This window comes from Bombus impatiens, unplaced genomic scaffold (assembly GCF_000188095.3).
Source record: "Bombus impatiens unplaced genomic scaffold, BIMP_2.2 scf_0318, whole genome shotgun sequence".
Lineage (NCBI taxonomy): Eukaryota > Metazoa > Arthropoda > Insecta > Hymenoptera > Apidae > Bombus > Bombus impatiens.
In genome coordinates this window covers 94,670-116,905 of record NT_176737.1, presented here as the reverse complement: position 1 = coordinate 116,905, position 22,236 = coordinate 94,670, and the positions used below count along the sequence as shown (strand labels likewise).

At 37.6% G+C, this 22,236-nt stretch overlaps 1 protein-coding gene across 1 annotated transcript in view; it reads right to left on the bottom strand.

The window, feature by feature from the left end:
- The window catches only part of LOC100746455, a gene marked incomplete at its 5' end in the record, with an annotated part of 240,012 nt that overhangs the window by 126,431 nt on the left and 91,345 nt on the right, over window positions 1-22,236 (bottom strand). Inside the window, one exon of the mRNA XM_033320534.1 lies at window positions 7,342-7,460. Within this exon, the coding sequence (XP_033176425.1) occupies window positions 7,342-7,460 (119 nt within the window). The remainder of the gene's footprint in view (window positions 1-7,341; window positions 7,461-22,236) is intronic.

The following is a 22,236-nucleotide window of genomic DNA, read 5'->3' as shown; positions in this document are numbered from 1 at the left end:
CTGTATATATATTATATATATTTTTCTCTCTTTATGTATACAGTATATATGTAGCCTGGCTCCCGAAGAAGAGCTCTCGAAGAGAATACCTCTCGAGGTATAAGCGCTTCCTTTCGTCTTTCCTCATTTCAAGCGGCACCGTCGCCGTTCGAACACGGGAAAAGGACTACGTGGATTTACTTCGATAACAGAGATACGCCGTAGAACTTACAATGGCGCGTCCGCTCGCTCGGCAAGAAAGGGTTGAACAGGCATGAGAGAGAAGGGTGGCAAGGCTATGCTCGCTGGACCGAGTCTGGAAACGCAGCTTTCTCCTCGCAGGAGAATAAGAATTTCCGGAGATGTTGCGCTCCTCTTTTTTTTTTAGATTTCAATTAAGCGACTCTGGAGCGTTTTTCTTTGAATAGGAGAGAAAAGAGTTGTCGTTGGATTTGCCTGTTGGCGTGATTAACGTTATAGGTTGCGTTGGAGCGGCTCGCGTTATCTGAGAATTTGATATTCACTGGTTGCTTTTCTTCTCTTTTTTTGTTTGGTGTATGGATTTTTGAATGGTTGAACGTGCGAAAAGTTTTCTAATTACAAAATTGTTCAATTGTTTGCTAAAAGAATGTCAGTATCGTGCAGTTCAAATCAAAGTTATAGCTCGATGAGAAAGCTTTTAACCCCTGGCTTATAATATCGAGCCATACTTGTGACAGAGATTATAATTCCGATTGAATGAGGGCAGTTTATATTCTCTTTCGTAACAAAGTTTACTTTCAACTCTAACTTTAGCTTCCATTCTTCAAACTGGAGATTATTAGATACAAATTGTATAGAATATTTCGATATTCTGCCATCTGACAGCGTCGCGCTCACTTAAGTTGCTATTCAAGAAATCATAAGCCAAGAGCTTAATAGCGACTTAACTTGCTCGGTAAATTCTGTTACTATAGGTTATTATAATAAACTGTAGATTTATAGAAAACTAAACGCAATTCTTTTAAATTAATTAATAAAAATTGATCATTTTCAACACTTTATATATGTATTTTCCTTTTAACGTATTTAAGTATCCGATAGAGGTACAAATATCTCCAATCTATTAATTCGATTACTTCGTTAATATCATAAATGTAATTCTACAATGACAATAAATAAAATTTGCATGCAGATAAATTTCACGAAACACCATTATAAAAATTCTCTTGAATATTTCAAGTAATAAAACGATGTATCCCAGTTTCAAAGTTTCATATAACTCTATCGTGTGCGTGTGTGTGAATTAAAATATTTCGCAAACTCTTCTCGCCAAAGGGTACACACACGAACAGTTTATACTCGAGGAAATCAAAAATGTGCAAAATAGAGAACAATTGCAGTTGCGAAGCTGGCAGCGAAGGAAGGAAAGCCCGTCGACGTTGTTCTTTTATATTTTCTTTTACCCGTTTAATTACTGCAGCATGGAACAACGAATTCTATACAAATTCTATGTAGCGTCCACGAAATAAGAGGCTTTCAAGGGATAACAGGAAACAGGTTAAGTACACGGAGATTCTTTCTTTCCTCTTCAGTGTACTGTTGCCTAAAGTCGAACAGCAAACGCCTGTTTGGAATGTTTTTGATAATAAGAGCACGCAAATCACGGAAGAACCGTGACGCTTAGTACAAACGAAAACAAACGGGAGAACGAGGAAATTGTTGCTTGTGACCTATGATAAGTGTAAAGAATCTATCATATGTTTTCTGCGTCTACTTTTTGGTAAAATTGAGTCAAGGCAGAAGAAGATTCTGTCACGTGTTGAATGTAACGGAAATGGAATTTTCTGATCTTTTTATTTCGTATACATTTAGATAGTTGTATTTTTTAGAAAAGATCTTAACTTTGTAGACTTTTTTTCAAATTAAAAAATATTTCACGTGTACTTTGAAATATTAACAAGCAGTCTAGTATTATTAAAATTATAATGAATAAAATCAAAGATATCATATTGGAGAATTACTGTATTTAATGTACTTTCATTGAAATGATTGTATTTACTTAATTCTCTTTTGAATTGAATTCTATAGAGAAATGCATGGACTAGCCACGTTTTAATGAAAATAGATTAAAATATCGAATATTAAGATTAAAACAAGAAAATGGAAAATAAAATCACACATTAATTACAAATTTTCACAACGATTCATAAGTAAAAATAATTGATTGCATTAATTTGCAGGAAATATTGGTATCTGCTGTTATTAGTCTAATAAAAGATTCCAAACGAAGTAAATTTAGTTCAAGAACAATCGCCCGCCGGTATGAAATGGAAAATTAATTGAGAAAGAAAGATGTTTTCATCCTTTTTCTTGCGAAAAATTTCCCGATAGCTCTACGAACGCGTTACGTGATCTAAAACCCGCTCTTTCCCCTATTATATAATGATGAGAAGAGAACAAAAAAGGAAGTTGAAGGGCTAGATAACAGAAAGTACCAGCAAAAAGTGTAATTCGATGCTTATTAGTTCGTGCAAATGGAATTAAATTACGCTCGATCATGGGAGCATTACTTTTATTTCCTGATCAGCCGTCAAACTTCCTCTGAACGATGAGAGCTCTAATCACGTTTGGTCTGAGGGTGCCTATCTCCGCACTTTTCCTGTTGTCAGTAATTCGAGGCTCGTCTAAACGTCACAAAACATTTCAATGACAAGAAAAACTATAGACAATCTCCTATTTCTGCTTTTTCTATCGAATCGATCTCGAGTTCTTTTTTTCTCGATTTTTCTTTTCTTTTTAATTAGAACATCGAACGATATGAAATGAAAATCAAGATATTTATATGCCTACAAGTATTCAACAATGACAAAATTGTTCTGTCTTTCCAATTTAGATAATAGTCTTTACGTTTTTGGGATTTACTTACTGTTTAGTGTTTATATTCGTGTATTTTATTATTTAAGACAAAAGTTCAAAGAATTCTGACATTAATCATGTTAAATGGTGTCATCCCACTTGATTATATTGTGTTATTGACTACAAAATATTAACAAAAAGAAATTGGAAAAAAGAATAATTGTGCGCCTCAGTCAGTATTCGATTGCCATTAGAATAATTTATCAGAGTGTTTAAATTTTTGTTAATTAATATTAATATCTTTACTTAACGATAGTACATGTACATACAGCGAGCAGAATTTTACGAAGATACAAAAGAAAGAAATAACAAGGATTCTTGCACGCGAGAAAAACACGAGGGACAACAGGCAAGCTTCCTTTTGCTCTCGATTAATTAGTTGATTTTCTTTATGCAATGGCAGTTTCTTACCAGACCCGCGCTCCAAGAAAATTCTTTGCTAAATACTTGAAAGGCAAGAGACTTCAAAGAAGTATTTCATTCGCGACAATTGCAATATTACATCCAGCCGGTTGAAATATTACGTAAAAAGCAGGCAGGACGTAATTTTTTTCTCTTCACTGAACCTAGGAAAATTTTCAGCTCGATGAGCACGAATTAAACTTCACGCTGAACTCGCGGGACAAGAATCTCGAAGTGCAATTATACTTAATTTTCATACGTAATAAACTGTACGGCGTGGGAAAAAAAAAGAGAAGGAAAATGTTTATTTTAATAACAAACAATTTCTACTTTCTTTTTGCTTGTAACAATTTATAATAATAAGAGACAGCCACAGTGAAACAGGAATTTTTGTTGTGAATTATAAAAACTTTAATTTGACAAGGAATAAAAATGTGTTAAGTAACAACCGCTAAAATATGAAATCTCTCCAGTAATTCTATTCTTCGTATTACTAACGTTACTTTTTTTCAAACGAAACATTTCTCCTAATGGAACATTCAAACGACATTCTACTTTTATTTAAAAATTCAAACAAAATCTTCCGAATTTTCAACATTATCAATACCTAAAAATTCGACATAAATTTGCACAATAAATTTGCCTCGCTGTCAAAATATCTTGATAATCTTTTATCGAATTTTTGGGAACACGCGATACAGATTAATAACTTTATTGCCGATTACAACAGTTGCGAACCGTATCGACAGGCTCAATACCAATTTTATCGATCCCGAATACGAATCATCGAGGATCTTATTTTTTTGCCATTCGAAAAGCAACGCGTTGGTTACCGGCAAAGTTTAAAAGGATTCGTAGGGAGGGAAAACACAATTCTTTACGATTCCGTACGTACAGAGTTAGGTACTTAAGTCCCTCATCTCTGCGAAATATCCGAGGTTAAAAGGATTTCAATAAAAACAGGAAACAGGCCAAGGACTTTTTCGCTGATCGGATAAAGTCGTCCACATCGTTTACTCGAATCCCGGCATATGCTTTCTTGAAAACGAGTTTCCAAGTAACCGACCAGGAAATTTTATGGACGCAGGCCAAATGGAATGCCCGCATGGGCCAATGTTTTTTGCCGAGCTATTCTTGCCATCGTATGCAACTTGTTAGGATTGATAAAAAAAAAAAAAAAAAAATCGTTGAATTCTGGAATCGTGGCTCCTTTGGTAGTTTGGAACTGATGAATGAGTTGTTTGAAGTGGAAGTCGATGATCGATAAGCTCAACTTCGTTACGATCTTCGAGTCTACGAATCGAATTCCTCGTATTCTAAGAAACAGATTGCATGAATTGAAAGTAGTATAAAGTAAGATAACTCACACGATCCAACCGTCAAACTTTAAGATATTCCATGCAAAGGTAGTAACATATTTGAAGAAAATTCTTCGATTCAAAATCGATAAAAGGGAATTTTCTGTTGAATTTTCATGCCAAAAGCAAGCGTACAATAGATTGCAAAATAATTGATCTTGAATCTTAGGCCACGGAAGAAACTCGAAAAAGGAACAATCAGCGAGACGATACCTTTGAACAAAGCAAGAACAACAAAGAGGGGGGAAAAATTCTGGGAACCATGGACGAAACGAAAGTAATTCTAAGGGCTGTTCGTCAGCTCGTATTGAACTGAGTGTTGAGCGACCCTATCGAATAAAATACGTACATAAAACGAAGGCGACATAGTGGAAAGGTCGAGGAAAAGAAAAATACGGTCTACTCGAAGTGGATCCAGCGCACGTAGCACAGACGGAATCAAGCACAAAAGAGGATTGTGCCGATTTCGACGAGAGTACGAAGATAAACTTTCGTACGTTCCAGTTATAAAGGATTCTTATTAAATATCTGATAATTGAAATTACTACAAAAATCATCAATACTTCTTTGTCCTGATGTTTCATTTAGTATTACTAATTTACTTAGCATTTAGAATTTATATCATGAGCCTGAAAACTTCATACGGCGTCGTATCTAATAAAATGTTTGTCTTTAAAAAACATTCTCTTTCTCGACTTTTTCGATTCAATCCTATTCTAAAACAATTGACAAGGAAACCATAAAATGTATAAAACAATTAGTTCAATGAACTTGCTACAACTAAAATGCTATACGAATCAATCAGGGTTATCTTAATAGCAAAATTAATCTGCGTAATATCAACAGCAAAGTTCCCTTAAGAACAAACAACTCGTATCCAAAGAAATTCACAACGAGGTTTCGATCAAACATACATGATTAAATATCATAAATACGAGAAGCAACATTTCCATGACGTATCAATAAGTTTTCGACAAAGTATTCAACGAATCGCTAGTAATACTGCAAAGCCGAATTGAACGTCACAGAGAGAGAGAGAGAGAGAGAGAGAGAGAGAGAGAAAGGGCATGAGATGCTGAGGAAAAAGGAAAACTTACCGAGGGGAAACGTGGACGAAGATACGTGGCGAATCTCGAATGAGAAGGAAGAAGAACCGTTGAGAAAGTAGAAGAAACAGAGGGAAGATTTGTAGATCCGTCTACGCAAAAGGTAATACAAGTCTAACTCCTTCCGACCAACCAACAAGTCTGACCAAGACTAGCAACCGTTGCTGCTACTATTGATTCCCCTTTATTTCTTTTTCCGTTCTCGAGAAGAATAGAATCTTCAATTCTCGCGATCCTGCGATCCTCCAAAGTCTCTCTCTTTTCACGCCATTGCCCACGTTCCACGCCTTTCGACTGTTCGCAACTTTGACTCACGATCAGCGAAGAATAATCATTTCGAAATGTTTCTTTGATTCGAACGATGCAAGACAACGTATTGAATTCGACCTTTCGAATTTTATTCTGCGATATAGCGAAGAGTTAAAAATTAAGAAACGCAGAAGTTTGGAAAATCGAGATTGAATAATTCAAGGATTCAGAGATTCGCAATTTCGAAAATGCAAAGATCAAGATATTCAGAAATATAAAAATCCAACGATTCGAAGATTCTAAAACTGCAACGTTAAAAAATTTAAAAATATAAAATAACTACTCCATCGTGTGCATGTGTAAACGACAAGAGGCAACACCGATTCACCAAGTTGCCGAACCTTTTTACCGCAGTTCAAATCAGCATTCAACTAGCACCAATCGCAAGCAGCGTGGCTGGGAACAAAAGGCGAGCTTTCCTCTTGAAATCCGGCCTAGAGAGCAAGCTGCACTCCAGTCGCGGCCCACTCGTGCGTTGCCTCGAATCGCATATCAGAAACAATCCTCTCGTCGAGTGTACAAAGCACCAAAACAGCTATTCCATAATATTATGTAATGCACAAGCCTTAGGAAGCCTCATTCTCTACCAGAATAGCGTCTATTCGTTGAGAGGCTTTGGCGGACGTACACGAAAAGCTTCGGTTTTTAGACAGAAGCGTTTTGTTCAAAGACTCATTGAGGATTCACTATCGATGAAAGAGGAAAAGAAGCAAAGTTTTATTTCCTTTTGAGAATCGAAAAAAAGATATAGACAAAAAATACTGATTTTGCGCTATAGGGAAATCTGCTCCAATGACCTTGATACAGGTACGTATATCGTAGAAGTGACGATCCTAACAATGAGTAACTTTCAGAAGGTTTTAGTTATCGCTCATTGTTTATTAGGAAATTTAAAAAATGTGCCACTTATTTTGAATAATAAAAGACATATGTAGAGTTCTTATTTTATAAATAAATATTTCAATTCGCTATACTACAATTCCACTGTAATTCTACGATATTATTGTAAAACTGATCGACATTGTTTCTTCGTAAATCCTGTGTTATTTATACCCCAAACTTAAACTATACAGTGTTATAAATCTGCATCGTACAAATAAAATATTTTTCTAAAGAAGAATTACAGATATGTCAACACATCGTTGTAAAAGATTAAAATCTAAAATTACCCCGAAACTTGTCATTTTTTTTATTAATTTTATCACGACGAACGATTGAACTGGAAGAGATGGCACAAGTGTTGGTTAATTGACGCGGAAAAGGGGCGAATGGTGTGCATCTATACTCACAAGTGGTCCTGCCGCTTGAACGCCTTGCCGCACATCGTGCACACGTATTTCCTCTCATCGCTGTGCGTCAGCTTGTGCTTCGTGAGCGCCGATGCGTTGTTGAACACCTTCCCGCAGACCTGCAGACAGAAACCGTGCTACGTGTCAGCGCGTCTTTGTGCTGATGCTCCATCCCTGACAATCGGCTTAATTGGCTATTTACGCTTTCAAGGTTACACGATTTTTCGCCCTTACGTACTAAATATATGCTTACGAAAGTATTTGAACATATTTTATCGATATATTACGAGTATTAAACAAAACATATTGAAATTTCATTCGTGCTACGCGTTAATTTTTTGCAATTGCAAATTTCTTCTAAATTTTACCAATTTAATCATTGCAGTCGTGTCATCACGGGGCTAATAAAATTACAAAAATTTAGATATTTTGGCACCACATGTATGTGAAATCCTATTTAATTAATATCAATTAATGTATAATGTATTATAAATCAGATATAATATGAATTATATGGAACGTATTATATATATATACCAAGTCGGAATAGTAAAATCTTAAATTTCCGTTGAAATTTTTTTCGCACGTATTTACGTGAAAAATCAAACTGACTTTTAATAAAATGACTTTTCACGAGCCATTTGACCATCGTTGACAAACAGGGAAAATGTAATTTCAGTAAACCTATATTTGGCCATTAGCATTACGCGGAACACGTTTTCAGAACCGTCTAACATTTGACACATGTTACTGCCAAACGTGCGAATGTGCTTGACGTAGACAGCGCTGCTATATGCCCGCGTACACACATTTCCTAGCATCCATTAATGACTGCGTTCTAAAAATACACCCGGTTTCCTGTGTTTTTTACGCTACAAAACAAATATACACAGTCGCGCTTCTATTTCCCCCCGTTTTCCACCGGACAACCTTTGCTTGAAACATTACAAAAATATTTGAACGTAAAACGTATAAAACAGACCTTAGCGACAACAATTTAAACGAAAATATTTGTGTATATTCAAAGCTCATTTCGATAATTTAGAATTTCTACAATATTAATCGATGGATTAATTAATTATTAAACTGCAAATATGTTACTATAAATTTATCTTTTCACGAACGAGTTACGAATGAGTAAATAGAAATTTGTTTCGTCAATTGAACGCTATACTAATTTTACTCTCTTGAACGTTATGTCTTTTAAATATTTCACAAACGTATAATCATCCGTGGTGTAATAATCAAGAAATTATTAAAAAATCAATCAAGTGATGAAAACGTTATCGAACCATAAGACAACATTAATTTTGGGCCATTTATAAACCTTTATAATGGATCTTCATTCAATAATCCAAAACATAATTCTGGCCATAGCTGGAAAGCATAATTTAATCCAAGTTATATATTCTACAAATAGATTTGCGATCTTTTATAAATAATTTTACAATCTCCGCCACACTTCGCACACTAAAATTTCGCATTGATTTCTTCGTACAAGTTCCATATCTACTTTAATCTCGTCAATTAAAGTTCTGGTATCATTTTCCTATCTACTCGTTTCTCGCGAAAAAAATTGTATCTTATTTTTTTAACGCCTCATTCAACTCTTCGTTTCAACCTTTGAATTACACGAAACTATCTCGATTTAGGTAACGAATTCTATCGAAACGAGAGAAAATTTCGGTCTAACGAGTATCACGAACGGCGATCGACGTCGAATCAAGTGTAACGACTTCCAATCGAGACTGCCGCGCTTTTAATACACGGTAATCGCAGCGCGTATCGCGCGAATGTTCGCAATTCCGCGCGGGCCGTCGCGCGTTTCGAACGGTTCATTACGGACACGTGAAACGGAACGAGGTTGGACACGATTTTCAATTACCACGCGTAGCCGTCGTAAAACCAGGCCGGACGCGCTTTACGACGGACATTAGAACGTCGATAAAGATACCATTGCGCGGCGTTTCCACGTTCGCGTTTAGCATGCGTCAGGGTGGTCTGACTCTGCCTGTACGTTATTGCGATCTCCTTTTCATTCAAACGAATCACGATCCATTTCAGTAGCTCGAATTTCTTTGGTTACGTCGTCTATGGTTTAATGTACAGTGGGGCCTCACATAGCTAAACTAATAGGGTGGCAAAAATATTCGGGAAACAGAACAATCTTTTCTCTGATACGAAATTTCATTTGTTCAAGTAGCGATCGAGGAAATTGTCAGTTAACTTTTTACCGCCAAACTACATAAATCTTTGACGCGAGAAGATGGCTATATCTTCGTTATTTTCATTTGCTATTCATTTATTTTCGTTTATGCTATTAGAGAGAGAAAAAATCATCTGTTATTAGCAGACAGTCTGTTCGCATAAGAGAATACTCGGAGAGTAAAACGTTCAGATATTAATAGACACATGGTGTAAATTTCAAATATCACAGTTCTTCGAATATAACGAAAAGAAAAGAAAAAGAAACAGAGAAATCGACAAATTTGATTGCGCCATTATTAGTAAATAAATCATAGCGTACATGTCACATAGTAAGTAGTTCGGAAGAGTTCAATACATAAATAGATTTTTTTCATTACAATTCATTCATACACAGTAGAATAGACGAAGCATCAAAATCAATAAGAATTTTCTACAAACATCTTTAATTCATAACAAAGTTACGAAATAGAAGTCTGGAGAGAGAGAGAGAGAGAGAGAGGGGGAATAGTTAAATCATTTATTATCTTATGTATATTTTTAAACAGAGAAGTTCTTCGAAGTCGAATTCATGCTGTGTGAAGGAAGATAAGGCTAAACTCCGTTCTGCACAATTCTCAATTAACGTGAGACGTCGGCACAACATTTCACGTGTTAACAGCAGAAAGGCCGAAGACACGGTCGAGGGTGTTAGACATGGTATGCCTGTTAAGTATGTAGAATTGGGTTTATTTCTCAGGCAGGGGAGTGTACTATTACAACAACTATTTCAGGAAGCCAAAGGCCGAAGGCATAGGCGCCGTTTCATTTGAAAGACCCACAAGCCGCGCAAGAATACCGGGTATTGGCGTCGAATTTACCGTCAAACATTGTGCCAAATTCCCTGACTTGAATTCGTCCAGGAACGAATGGCTTTTCTGATAAAATTTCAATGAAACTCTCCCGCTACTTTTCACCTTTACTTTCTATTCAATGTTGCGTTCGACAAGGTTTCCTCGAGATATATTGGAAATTGTGAGCTAGTGTTAAATTGCTATTTAGAAATAGTAAAATAGGTCGCATTTTGTTGAGTGATCAGTAAGCTAATATTAAGCTTATTGTTATGAATAAACTACGGATGCTTATGCAATTGTGTAAAATTGAAAAATGGAGGAATCTACAAAATGCAAATATATATAGAATATCGAAAGTACAGCGTTCAAGATATTTAATAGTAAGCGAAACAAATTATTTCCAAGAGTCTGTATTTATGTAAAAAAACATGTAATGCAAAGTGTATACAATATGAGTTTACATAAACATCCATGTTTATGAATTTAGTTTATGAATTTATTAAGATTAATAGAAATATCGTGGTATTGCATTTATACCGATAATTTTGGGTCAAATAAATTACGACACGTCTTATTTTTGTTATTTATCGTATAACGTTGATGTTGTTAATATCCAGTTTTTCTTCATTAATAGAAGTTACACGGCTTCTACATTCAAAAGTGACGTAGTGAAAGAGATACTGAAAAAGCCTCTCTTATAAGAAACAGAAAGCAAATATGTACAAAATAAAAACGCAGAAATGTTTATGAATATAAGTATAAATGAATCTGCAGGAATATTTATGTCAGCTTATCCGGGAGAATATGTGAAACACGAGCTCACAGAGAGATTTGTATTAAGAAAAACTAGCACACATAATTATATCGTAATTATACTATCAAAAGAGCAACTGTGCTATTTGCATTTTGTACAACATTTCATCGCTACGATAACGACGCTTAAAACATCGGGTTAGAAGTCAGATTTATTTATTATACTCACAATTATCCTCAACATTTTGATACTTAAGCTACTAAGCCTCTTAACTTTTAACAATGAATGGAAAATACATCAAATTTTATGGAAAAAACTAAATGTATACTAAATATGTATCTACATGATAGCCAATGTTTTTCAGATTAGTATTTTGATGTAAATATTTTTCAAGAGAATTCCACAGCCAAATTTAATGAAACGACAATTTGATAATACGTGACTACTGGACAAGATACTAGCTGGCAAAGTTATTGTCATATGGAAAAGCGTTTTTCCTGAAGAAGTAAAAAATGTCTCCCTATCGGTCTTTACAATTCATTGTACATATATTAGCCTGTGTTTCTAGCAGCTTTTATTTCTATTCCAAGCCAAAAGTCTAAACATCCCTCGTATGAATTTACGTCGCATAAAACTTCATCAAACTTCTATTTACAGCATTTCAATAGCAACTAATATATCTCCAAATTGCCGAATAGCCATCATCCGCGCGAACTTCGAATCGTTACCTCGAATCGTAAAATCCCAGGGAACAAACTCGACTTTCGATTCCGCCCATTTACTCTTCTCGTCCCTCTGGAAATCTACACGCATCAAAAACTCGTAACGCATCGGAAATCCACCGACACGCCGGGTTCGGAATTCGCATCGTTAAGTCGAAATTAATTTCCAATGCAGCTGCGGCCAGCACGTGGCGACGGATCCACGATTCTCGGCTCCATTATCGGAAAACTTCTTTCCACTTTTCGTTTCGCCGTTATTTTCATCGGTTCGATCGAGCCTCTGGCTTCGACGACGACGACGACGAACGCGAATAAGTCGCGCACTCGACTCGTCCGTAGAAATTTCCCTCGCCTTCCAATCGAACCACCAACTTTCTTCCTTCTTCCTTCGATCCATGCCCGGAAACTTCCGTTTTCCTAATGGAACGAGAAGAAAGGATAAACTGTCGACTCAGCGATCGCTGATACTTGAGCCGTGAAATTTACTGGTTTTCTGTGGACGATCGTACGGGAAGACGGCTGCTAGAATTTCGATACTTCCAGGAAATATGTATCCTATATGGCTTATGAATTCTTCCTCTTTTTCTCTTGTCTCTTCTTTTTCTATCGTCATTCATCATCCAAGGTGATCTTTCGAAAGAATGATACGAGGCATCCATCATCTTTACTGGGCTTTGGCGCTTTGATCGAATATCAGGTGATTTCTATTAACCATTTGAATCTTACTCGGTTTCTTTTGTTTGCAGCTTGCTGTTCCCTTTGGGTCAATGATCTTAGTATTCGATATATTTATATCTTATTATCTTTTCTTTATATTACACTGTTCATCCACAAAGTATTTCAGAGTCTGCTAAAAATGATCTCTCAAGTTAATATTGAGAAATTTTTTACATTCCATGCGGAACACTGTGTGTAATATCTTCATATAACCACATATCACGTAGGACACGTGAAAGATCCATAAATGAAAACTCGCACGCTATCTTTTAATGAAATTCATGAAGAATCATAGTTCAAGGCTGGTTATTAAGGTCACTAATTTAAATAAACCGCCGTTACGCGCATAAAATGCAACCTCTTATCAAAAAGAGAAGTTTATTATTCGAGATAAAACAAAACTATGTTTCCTCGCGGAAGATATACAACACCCTCTCTAACCCTCTCCCTCGCATTCTTTCTCTATCTTCTGCACTTAATGCAACTACGTCAGTAGAATCCAGGTTAATCGAAAGACAAGTTAACCATACAATTCGTTGTATCGGGCTTTTAATCTTAATTAAACTACTGCTTGTCAGATCTTTTCTATCGTAATTAAAAAAAAGCTAAATTCTGTCAGATATCGTATTCTTCTTCTTTTCTTAGCGGGACCTCTTTTACTCGATCTGCATACGTACAGGAGATTACTATAACATTCGTGACCTACTTATTGCGAGGAAATTCCTTTGCAAATATTTCTCTCTATTTTCCAATTGGTAAGCTTGAAACTTTTGCTTGTACCAAGGCGACGAGAGAAATCAGTTCCTGTTGCAATTGCCTAAACTGGTATAGTTGATACAGTTGAGAAAAAATTGAATAGTGTTATATACGACCACGAAATCTTGTTTATAATTTATTGTATATATCCTTACATTAACTTCAAACCAGATAATAATTCTTAAATAGTTCCCTAACCATTCCTGAAGATAACTTCTGAAGATCGACGAATCCTACGGAAAGGGAGGAGACCGAGAAAATCATACTGCCGGTTCCTAAGCAGAAAATCTAATTTACGTAGCCGAACTCGTAAGGTGCTGCGGATAGACGGACTTGAATACATGGGAGTTTCAATTTACGAAGCAAAAGGACCGCTAGGCCCGAAGAGAGGACCATCTAGAGAGGCTGACGAAGAGACGGATACGAGATGAAAAAGAACGGAGACGTTTGAACGGGCCTCGACACCGGCTGGTCGTTCCACCCCTTAACCATCATCTTCGTGCCAAAACCCGTATCTTCCAGTCCCGCTAACGGTCCTTCCTCAAGAGTTAAACAAACATCATTACTCCTGGCCTTTCTCGATCCCTCTGCCGCCACCAGCAGACACGCCACTCGGCTTTCTGCCACCCCCGCTCTGCCCGGCAACGTATCAACGTGCACGTCTGCAGCAGCAGGCTCCTCGTGTCCGCGCTGCCAAACCCGCCAATGTACACCGAGCAACGCCGCTCCTGAATACGTAATCCGCCGCTGGTAACATTGATACTTCGTTAGGGATGAAGCTTCATCCCGGCTGCTACCGGGAAAGGAAGCTGGAAGGAGAGAGTCGATGGATGGAGTTAGACGATGGCAGGAGAAACGGCGATTCGTGGTCTGAGAGGCATATCGTCGGTTGGTCGATTCTGTTAACGTTTGTTTTCGCCATTCACGCTGTTACGCCACGCTGCTAAATGAGGAGACGACCTACTTCGAGGATTTTTTGGGATTTATTATAAGCGTCGAAGAGATTAGTTAAGAAGGATTCATTTGTGCGATTTTTTTTAGGATTCTCGATGTTTTGTTGCTAACGAGGATTAAGATGATCGTTAACGCGCGTAAAAAATACGTGGTTATAAATAGTATCTGAATATCAGTGTATTTGTTATAGTATCAGCATTTTAAACAAACAATTCCATCAGCATTTTAAGCAAACCAATACAAATGAAAATAAACAAACCAACACAGGATTCTCAGACAATCCTCCAGTCTATCTACCCTAACCAATCTCGTCTGTCCACATGCTCAGCCCTCTACTTCCTAAAACCAACCACAAAAAAAGGGAACAAACCTGAAAAAAAACAACAGTGCAGCTTGAAACATCGACACATTCCCGCATTAGAGTTTACCTCGTTAATCCTCCTCTGGTTCGAAGGCAGCTGGTTGATTCGAGCTTAAAACGCGTCCACGGTACTATCCGGTTAACGTTTGTTCTGGCTAACCACATTCGTCTCGACGAGGTTGCCTCAAAGCAGGGCGGTCTGCGAGGACGCTAGATGGAGGGTGAAGGGTTGGGCAATGCAATTTGTTGCAGGCGGAGTCCTTTAAAGAAGTGCATCTTATTACCAGCAGCCAGCAGGCAGACGAGAAACTCGCGCCCCCGTAAATAATGAGCGAGCCAACGTCGACGAGGTGAACTCGTCGTTGGCTGCTGTGTCGTTGCTGGGACACAAAAGTGAACCACGCCACGACTTCGTAGTCCTGGGATATTATTCGCAAGTAGGAGCTTTGGAGGCACGAACGGAATACGTCGCGAGGAAAAGGAGACGACGAGCGTCGCGACGCTACTTGAAGCCCCTTCATTGTAAGCGAACGACAATCGCGCCGAGTCACTCGCTCGAGCTCCAGCCCCGTTTTGAGTTCGTTTTCAATGGGGAATTATGGAATTACCGGTGCGGGAATGCGAGCCCCTGTCGCTTCGAGGGATTTCTTGTCTTGACGAAGGGTTTATGGTATTCGTACGGAAGATAGAGGTTGGTGATTTTGTTTTGAGTTGAGAGTTTTGGCAGAGTGAGGAGGAGTATTTGTTGCGAGTGTATCTGCTAACGATGATGTAGGGATAGAATGTAGGGTAGAGGAGCAGAGTAGAATCGCGTATTTGCTGCGATGGTAGGAAGATAGAATCGCTTAATTGCCGAGATATTTTTAGCGAATTCAAAGTAAAAGACGGCCAACTAAAGTACAGCCTCGTAATCGAATTTCTTACTCGCACGCCTTCACTAATCCCAAGTTTGGCACGTGTCATTTGTCAATGACAGATGTCGAGCGAATGTATTTTTTCAGAGAAAAATTATAAGTCACACCGATGCGAGAAATTTTGATCATTCAGTATCGTGAAACGTCTAAGTTATTTGAAGGTTAACGTTCTTATCAAAATACTTACGTTTTCCACTATAATTTATTTCACTTTATCTCAAAATTCCTATCCTCAGTTCCTTCGAATTACATTTCCTTCGTTCAAAGAACCTCTTTACCACCCAGAAGTATACCTATTGAATAAAACCTTTCCAAGTATCGTTCAACCCCCTTCCCCTGCTACCTCTCGAACTCTCTGAACCATAAACACAGCTGCGCCAACTACGAAAATACCGCGTAGTCGGACGCACATAATCATCTCCATAAATCCCGATGAACCACTTCATCGATCAGCCGAAGTGTTTCTCCACCCATCTTGCCGGGGTTGCAGGCGGATCTTTGCAAGTGTTCTCGGTGGAAGCCACGTAACGTCGAGCGGGCCGTACAACCGGGTAACCTCCTAGTCAATTAATTAACTTAACGACCTGCACGGTCCGCGCAACGGCACGCTTTAACGTCCCATAACTCGGGAAACGGATCGGCCGTGCTCTCTGAAAGAGGTGCGCGCTTATCGGGTCCGATCGTTGGCGAGTACGTTGTATGCCAACTTCGAAGAGTTTCGATTCCGTGTGCTCGAATCGCGAGAGGATAATCGGAAGACGAGGTCAACGACTCTCAAAACCCTTCTACGAAGTTATCGGATTCAGGACTCACTGTGTAAGCGTGTTGTGTGTATCGATGTGAGAGTCTGCGAGAGTGGTGAATCCACGAGAGAAAAGAGGGAAATGCTCGACGAAAACGAGACACAGAGGAGAACGAAGAGAGGTCGAACTTGGTAGAGGAGAAGGAATGCCATCAGATTTCGCTCGGTTCAATCGGTTTACCCCCATTGTGCTCGGTGTTCCTCGCTTTCAGATTACCGTGAATCGACCACCGACGCGCGTACACACACGTGTACGTATGACCGACAGGTTTGGTATCCTGCTGCTCCTTGAAAGGATCGATGCGATCGCTCGAATTATCTTGGACGTTCCTCCTGCTTGTGATCTTCGCGCATTCCGTTCGAGGATCCGTTACATTGTTCTGCGACAATGGACACGCGGCTACGTCACTATGAGAATTTATACGCTTCCCTATGTCCCAGGCACCGGCAATTGCATGGCCAGCTACGCTCACGTATACGTGCATTTGCATTGTTTCACAATTTAACTTGGCAAGTTAATTTTTCATCGTTCTTTTCTGAAAATTAAATTACCGTCCAACGCAAGGTCAAAAAAGTTTTTGCTAAGTAGAATGAGTAGCTTGTATTATAAATGTACAATGGAGACAATATAAAGGTGTCAAGGCTAACATTTGTCAGGGCCTACGCTTGACGTATAATTGTCAGCCGCTTTTTGAAGGATACAACCTGCTTCTTTTATCTACTTCTTAATGCTATATTTAATAACAGTAATGCTTCTCTTGCAAAATCAGGATCGTTTCACATGAAAGATACATTTCGTTACGAAGATAAATTCTCTCAGCAACTTAGATCGAAAGAGTTCACAAAATCCATGTATTTCGGTTTGTTATCTTGTGCAAATATGAAACTCTAATCGATTAGTTCTTTTCTCAATAATTTGAATCAATTATCGTGAAAAGAAAGCAGCAGATGTGCTACTACTTAAATTTTTCTCAGAGTAAAAGTAATTTTTCTCAAACTCAACAAGATCGGACAAATTTTACCAAAAGTCACGAAGGGGCTTATTAAATGTATCTGCGTATTTGAAAAATACAACTTTAAGCCTAGCAAACCGATAAAATCGAGGAGATCGAAGACGAAGAGGTTCGAATGGCTGTCTGAAAATGAGCCGTCAATTAAAAGTATGAAACGGCGAACGACGAGTTGCCGATAATTCACGGATCGATTCGCCAAGGTTTTCACGATCCCCGCGCAACCTGTAACTATTAATTTCCTGTAAAATTACGGCACGGTCGTCGTTTAGAAGCGAGAGAGGCACGAGCTAGGAGCCACTTCTGCTCCAGGTTCGCCTTCTCCTTCTCCTTTGTGGATCCTTCGTGCCAATATCCGAGCCATAATCGAGCGGTGGAGGATCAGCTTAATTCGTCGCTAACTCGATACATCGACGGGGCTTGTCAACAAGTCGGCCAAGTCATCATTTAATTATGTAACAAGGCGACCCGTAATTCACGGCCCTTCGGTTCTCAGCTATCCAAGTTGCTAATACAAAACGAAGATGCCACTTTGAGGGCAGAGGATGAGACTAGCTATAGATATTCGAATTATCTTCAGCTTTGGCCGGAAAGTTGTATTTAGAATAAAAAAAAGAAGTTGAAAACGCCAAGGAAAGTTAGTATATACATTCCGTAGCTTTCAATTTTTATAATTTTTATTCCAGTTATAAGCTCAATGCCAAGTTAGCACAGTATTTAACGTATAACGCAATATGTTGTACAGAAATGATCGTAATTAAAGTCATACGAACTTTGCAATTTTAATGATTTCTTTGCTTTAACAGATTTAACAGAATTTCCTTTCTTATTATCCTTCTTAAGAGTATATTCATTTCATACTTTAAAAACAATTACCGAAGAACAATGTGCTGTTATTTTCAACAAAGCATTAAAAAGGTCGCTCGTCCTTCTCTCAACTCAAAAACTTCCGTATAATTATTCTTCTCGCTGAAAACAATCATTTCTGCCGATTTAATAACGAATCGGAATAATCCAGCCGATCTTTCAGGTATTCAACAACATTCAACGTTTCTCCATTCTTATTTTTCTCTTAAAATTACAATGTCTCGTTCTATCGAACAGCTTGCTAAAAAGTGTCAACGTTCGGTCTCGGTATTCGCTAAAAGCAGAGCAGAAAGAGGAGGAACGAAGCGAAAGAAGAGAATAACGGCAACGTGACGTAACTTAAACGGGGTGCGCGAAGACAAAGAAAAGAAAAAACAGTCGCGCTTCCTTAAATGGTCCTTGACGTAACTACGCTGCTCGGTTACGCGAACGAAGAGATATTGCGTTCGTGTGTTGTACTCGACGAGGCGGCGTGTTCCCCCTGGCTGCTCGAGGATCGCATCGCCTGAATATTCAACAGCCTTTCCGAGTTACACACTATCCACCGTTGTTTGTGTAATGTAGCCTGCCTGTGTATGTGTGTACACGTGTGCGACGACCAGTTTGGCCGCTGCAAGCTCGTCTGCATAAACAGTCCGGCATCGATAGAAGCGTGGCTTTCGCGTCTCGGTCGTTTCATACCAATCTGGGTCACGCGTGCACGCAAAAACGCACACGTGCCGCGAGTATCTAGCAACTATACCTATATACGACTATGATCGAACGGACTAGTTTGGAGGGAGACGAAATTTCAGGGAATTTTGGAGGATTTCGATGAGATTCATGGGTGAGACGAGATGATTCGAAAACGTTATTACGGGGAAACTTTAAGACAATCGGGTCGTAAATAAATTTTTAACCCTTCAACGCACAAAGTTTTCTTTTGGTTTGTCAATAGAAAATAATTAACTCCTGTCGAAGCAAAATTTCACTCTTGAATTAGTAGAAAAAGTTTTTATTTATATCAAGGATTGTTTCGAAAGTTTTACTTAAAAAATGATTACAGAACGATTTTATACAAATATTATGGAACTCGATGTGAGATTTAATTTTGTCGTAGACTCGTCTGTTTCATTCGTTGGAAGTATCAGGATGTGTTTAAAATTTCGGCAAGCGATTAGCAATTTCAAGAGTCTCGTTTAGAATATTCAAATATCGATCTGGATATCGTTACGACTTTTCAACTACTTCAACATTTATCTTTGTTAGATTAAATGTATTGCAATAACGTGCAATGTTGTAGAAATCTGTATAACGTTGTGGAAATTACTATACGTGTAGAGTGAATTAAACAGAGATTGAAAGGGCACAATTTTCAAACGTTCTTGTGAGAAACTGCAGTATGCGTATTTTGCTCGATAAACAGACTTCCTCTAAGAAACGACATTTAATTAATACGAATTCGAATTCTCGCTTTGACATGGCCCTTGCAAATATCTTCAAAGAGATGAAATTAAATGTACCGACTGAGCTGGATGTGTTCGAAAATCAGTTTACGTTATTCGCGTCGTACGCAACGCGTGTGTTTAATTATTAATGTTCAGGAGATTCACCGCGATGTAAATTAACAGAGAATGTTACGGACGTAGTCGTTTCTACATTTATTCTAGAGCCGTCTGTACCTGAGCGAAACGTTTGAGCATTTAACCGGTTATATGCAAACAGACTTAACTGAATTATTATATTCCCAATTACTCTTGGTTTAAGTTAGATGGTACAAAATTGTCGAGATACCGATGCTTAATTTCTATCAAACATAGTTTACATTCTTTGAGACAAATCTCATAAAGCAGGAATTTACAAATTTGATAATGTAACAAAGAGAAGATATTAATTAAAATTCTTTTATCATACAATATTATTATGTAATTTTCTTATGTTTATAGTTATTAAATTGATATATTTAAAATTATAATCAAATGAATATAACTATTACAATCACGTGATAAGTTTATGAAAATTTCACTATTAAATAGTTCGTAAGTAAATAAATAAATATAGCAAAAATAACATTAGTTTGAAATATCGGAATATACAAATCAATAGTAGGAAAGAGTCATTTTTACTTTTCATATTGATTGAGGCTAAAAGTAATAGATAGAACTGAATTGCAGATTGAGAGGTTTCGCTCCAATATTTCTCTTGACTTTGTTCACAAATTGGGAATAGAAATTAAATCGAACACGGCTAACGAAGCGGATAGTACCGAAATGGCCTTGAACTTTTGGCCTAATTCGGTTGTTACACAGATACGCTTCCGCTAAGCTGCGTTAGGTACGCAAAATACAAGAACATAAACCAGCAATTAGTCAACGATGGAATAATAATTATTCACAGTTTATCGTTCTATCATAATCGACTAAGTTACACCGATCTATTATACTAAATCATATGTATAAAAAGCTGTTCCTTTTTTTGTAAAAAGAATACAATGAGTTTAAAACCTCAAACGAGCGATGAAAAATTAAGAATCAAACATCAAAAAATCGAAGTTCAAAGTGCAAAATTGCTAGTTAAAGTTCTCAATGGATTCAAAATGTTGTATTTGAAGCTAGAAATTCAAAATTAAAATGTCCGAACAATATCATATAGTTTGAAACGCCCTTTTTTTTAACTTTCCACAGTTAATTAAAGTTAATCGTAATCAACTATATTCTCTAGTCGTTTCAAGTTTACGATCGCGAATCGCGTCGAAATCCAAACGTTTGAGTTTCGATAGCTGCGATTGCTACTCTCCGGGAAAAATCTAACAAATGTTACACGTACAGAACACGCGAGACATAAGCAAAAAGGAAAGAATTTTCTCCGGGAAATATAGGCACGCGAAAACTAAAACCGCAGAAAAAAGAAACGAGACGAAAAAAAGATTGTAACATTATAGAACGCAGGAGCACGCGGATCGTAAACGAAAAAACGAAAAGCAGAATGCCTAGGGAAACAAGAGCGATAAAAAGTAAAGTACATGTGGAACAATAGCCGAGTAAAAACATGAAACGAGAGAATAAAAGGAAACCGGTTCGGTAAGCTGGCGTAGATTTTGTGGACTTGCGGTTTCGCGAGCACACTTCGTTGGCTATCGATCGACATTCTAATTCGATCGTCTGCATGTCGCTAATGAACTGTTCTTTCGTTTTCCGCGATTTCATTGAAAATTCTCTTTGCAGTCAGAGTCCCGACGAGTTAATAAAATTGTCAAACGAACGTCACCGGGGACGCTGATCGGACCGAGCGGCGATTCACCTCTGACGTTAAAGCATGTTTCGAGTTCTCGCTTCTCTTATCTCGACGTTCCACGTGAATCCAACTGTGGAACGACTTCTTTTATATTTCGAACGTTGAAAGAATACTGTAATCACGAGCTTAGCTTTGAAAGACTGGCAATTCGATTTTTAATTGAAAGAAAATTGTTCGTGATAACGTATTAGTAAGTCAAATGATCTATCGCACAGAATTTTAATTGCAAGTATTCCACTGACATGTTTATACCGCTTTTACTTTGTGACTTTTGTTTGTGACTAATCTTGGGATTCTATAAGCAATGAACTAGATTATCTTTAGAGTATTTTTTAAAGTAAAATTATAAAATCTGGATAATATATTTTTTTAATAAAACTGTCATTAAAGAAAAGCTAATGTTAGTCGATGATTCTCTTCGTGAGTTTCTTCATATACGAAATACGAAAGCATCGATACATAATTCTTTCGTTGAATTATGCAAACAATCACAACATACACGCTCCCAGTATTAATTTTTAGTTATTTTTAACTACATTTAAAATATGATGAACTATTTATATATATATTCAGAAACCAGACTGACCAATCCCATAAATTGAAAAGAGGAAGTAAGCCACGTTCTTGTAGACATTATTGTTTGAAATTCACTTTAGGTTTTGCCATTATTACGCTAGTTTTGTTACGATAAACGAACTGAAGGAAGTAAGCCAAATCAAGATTCTTG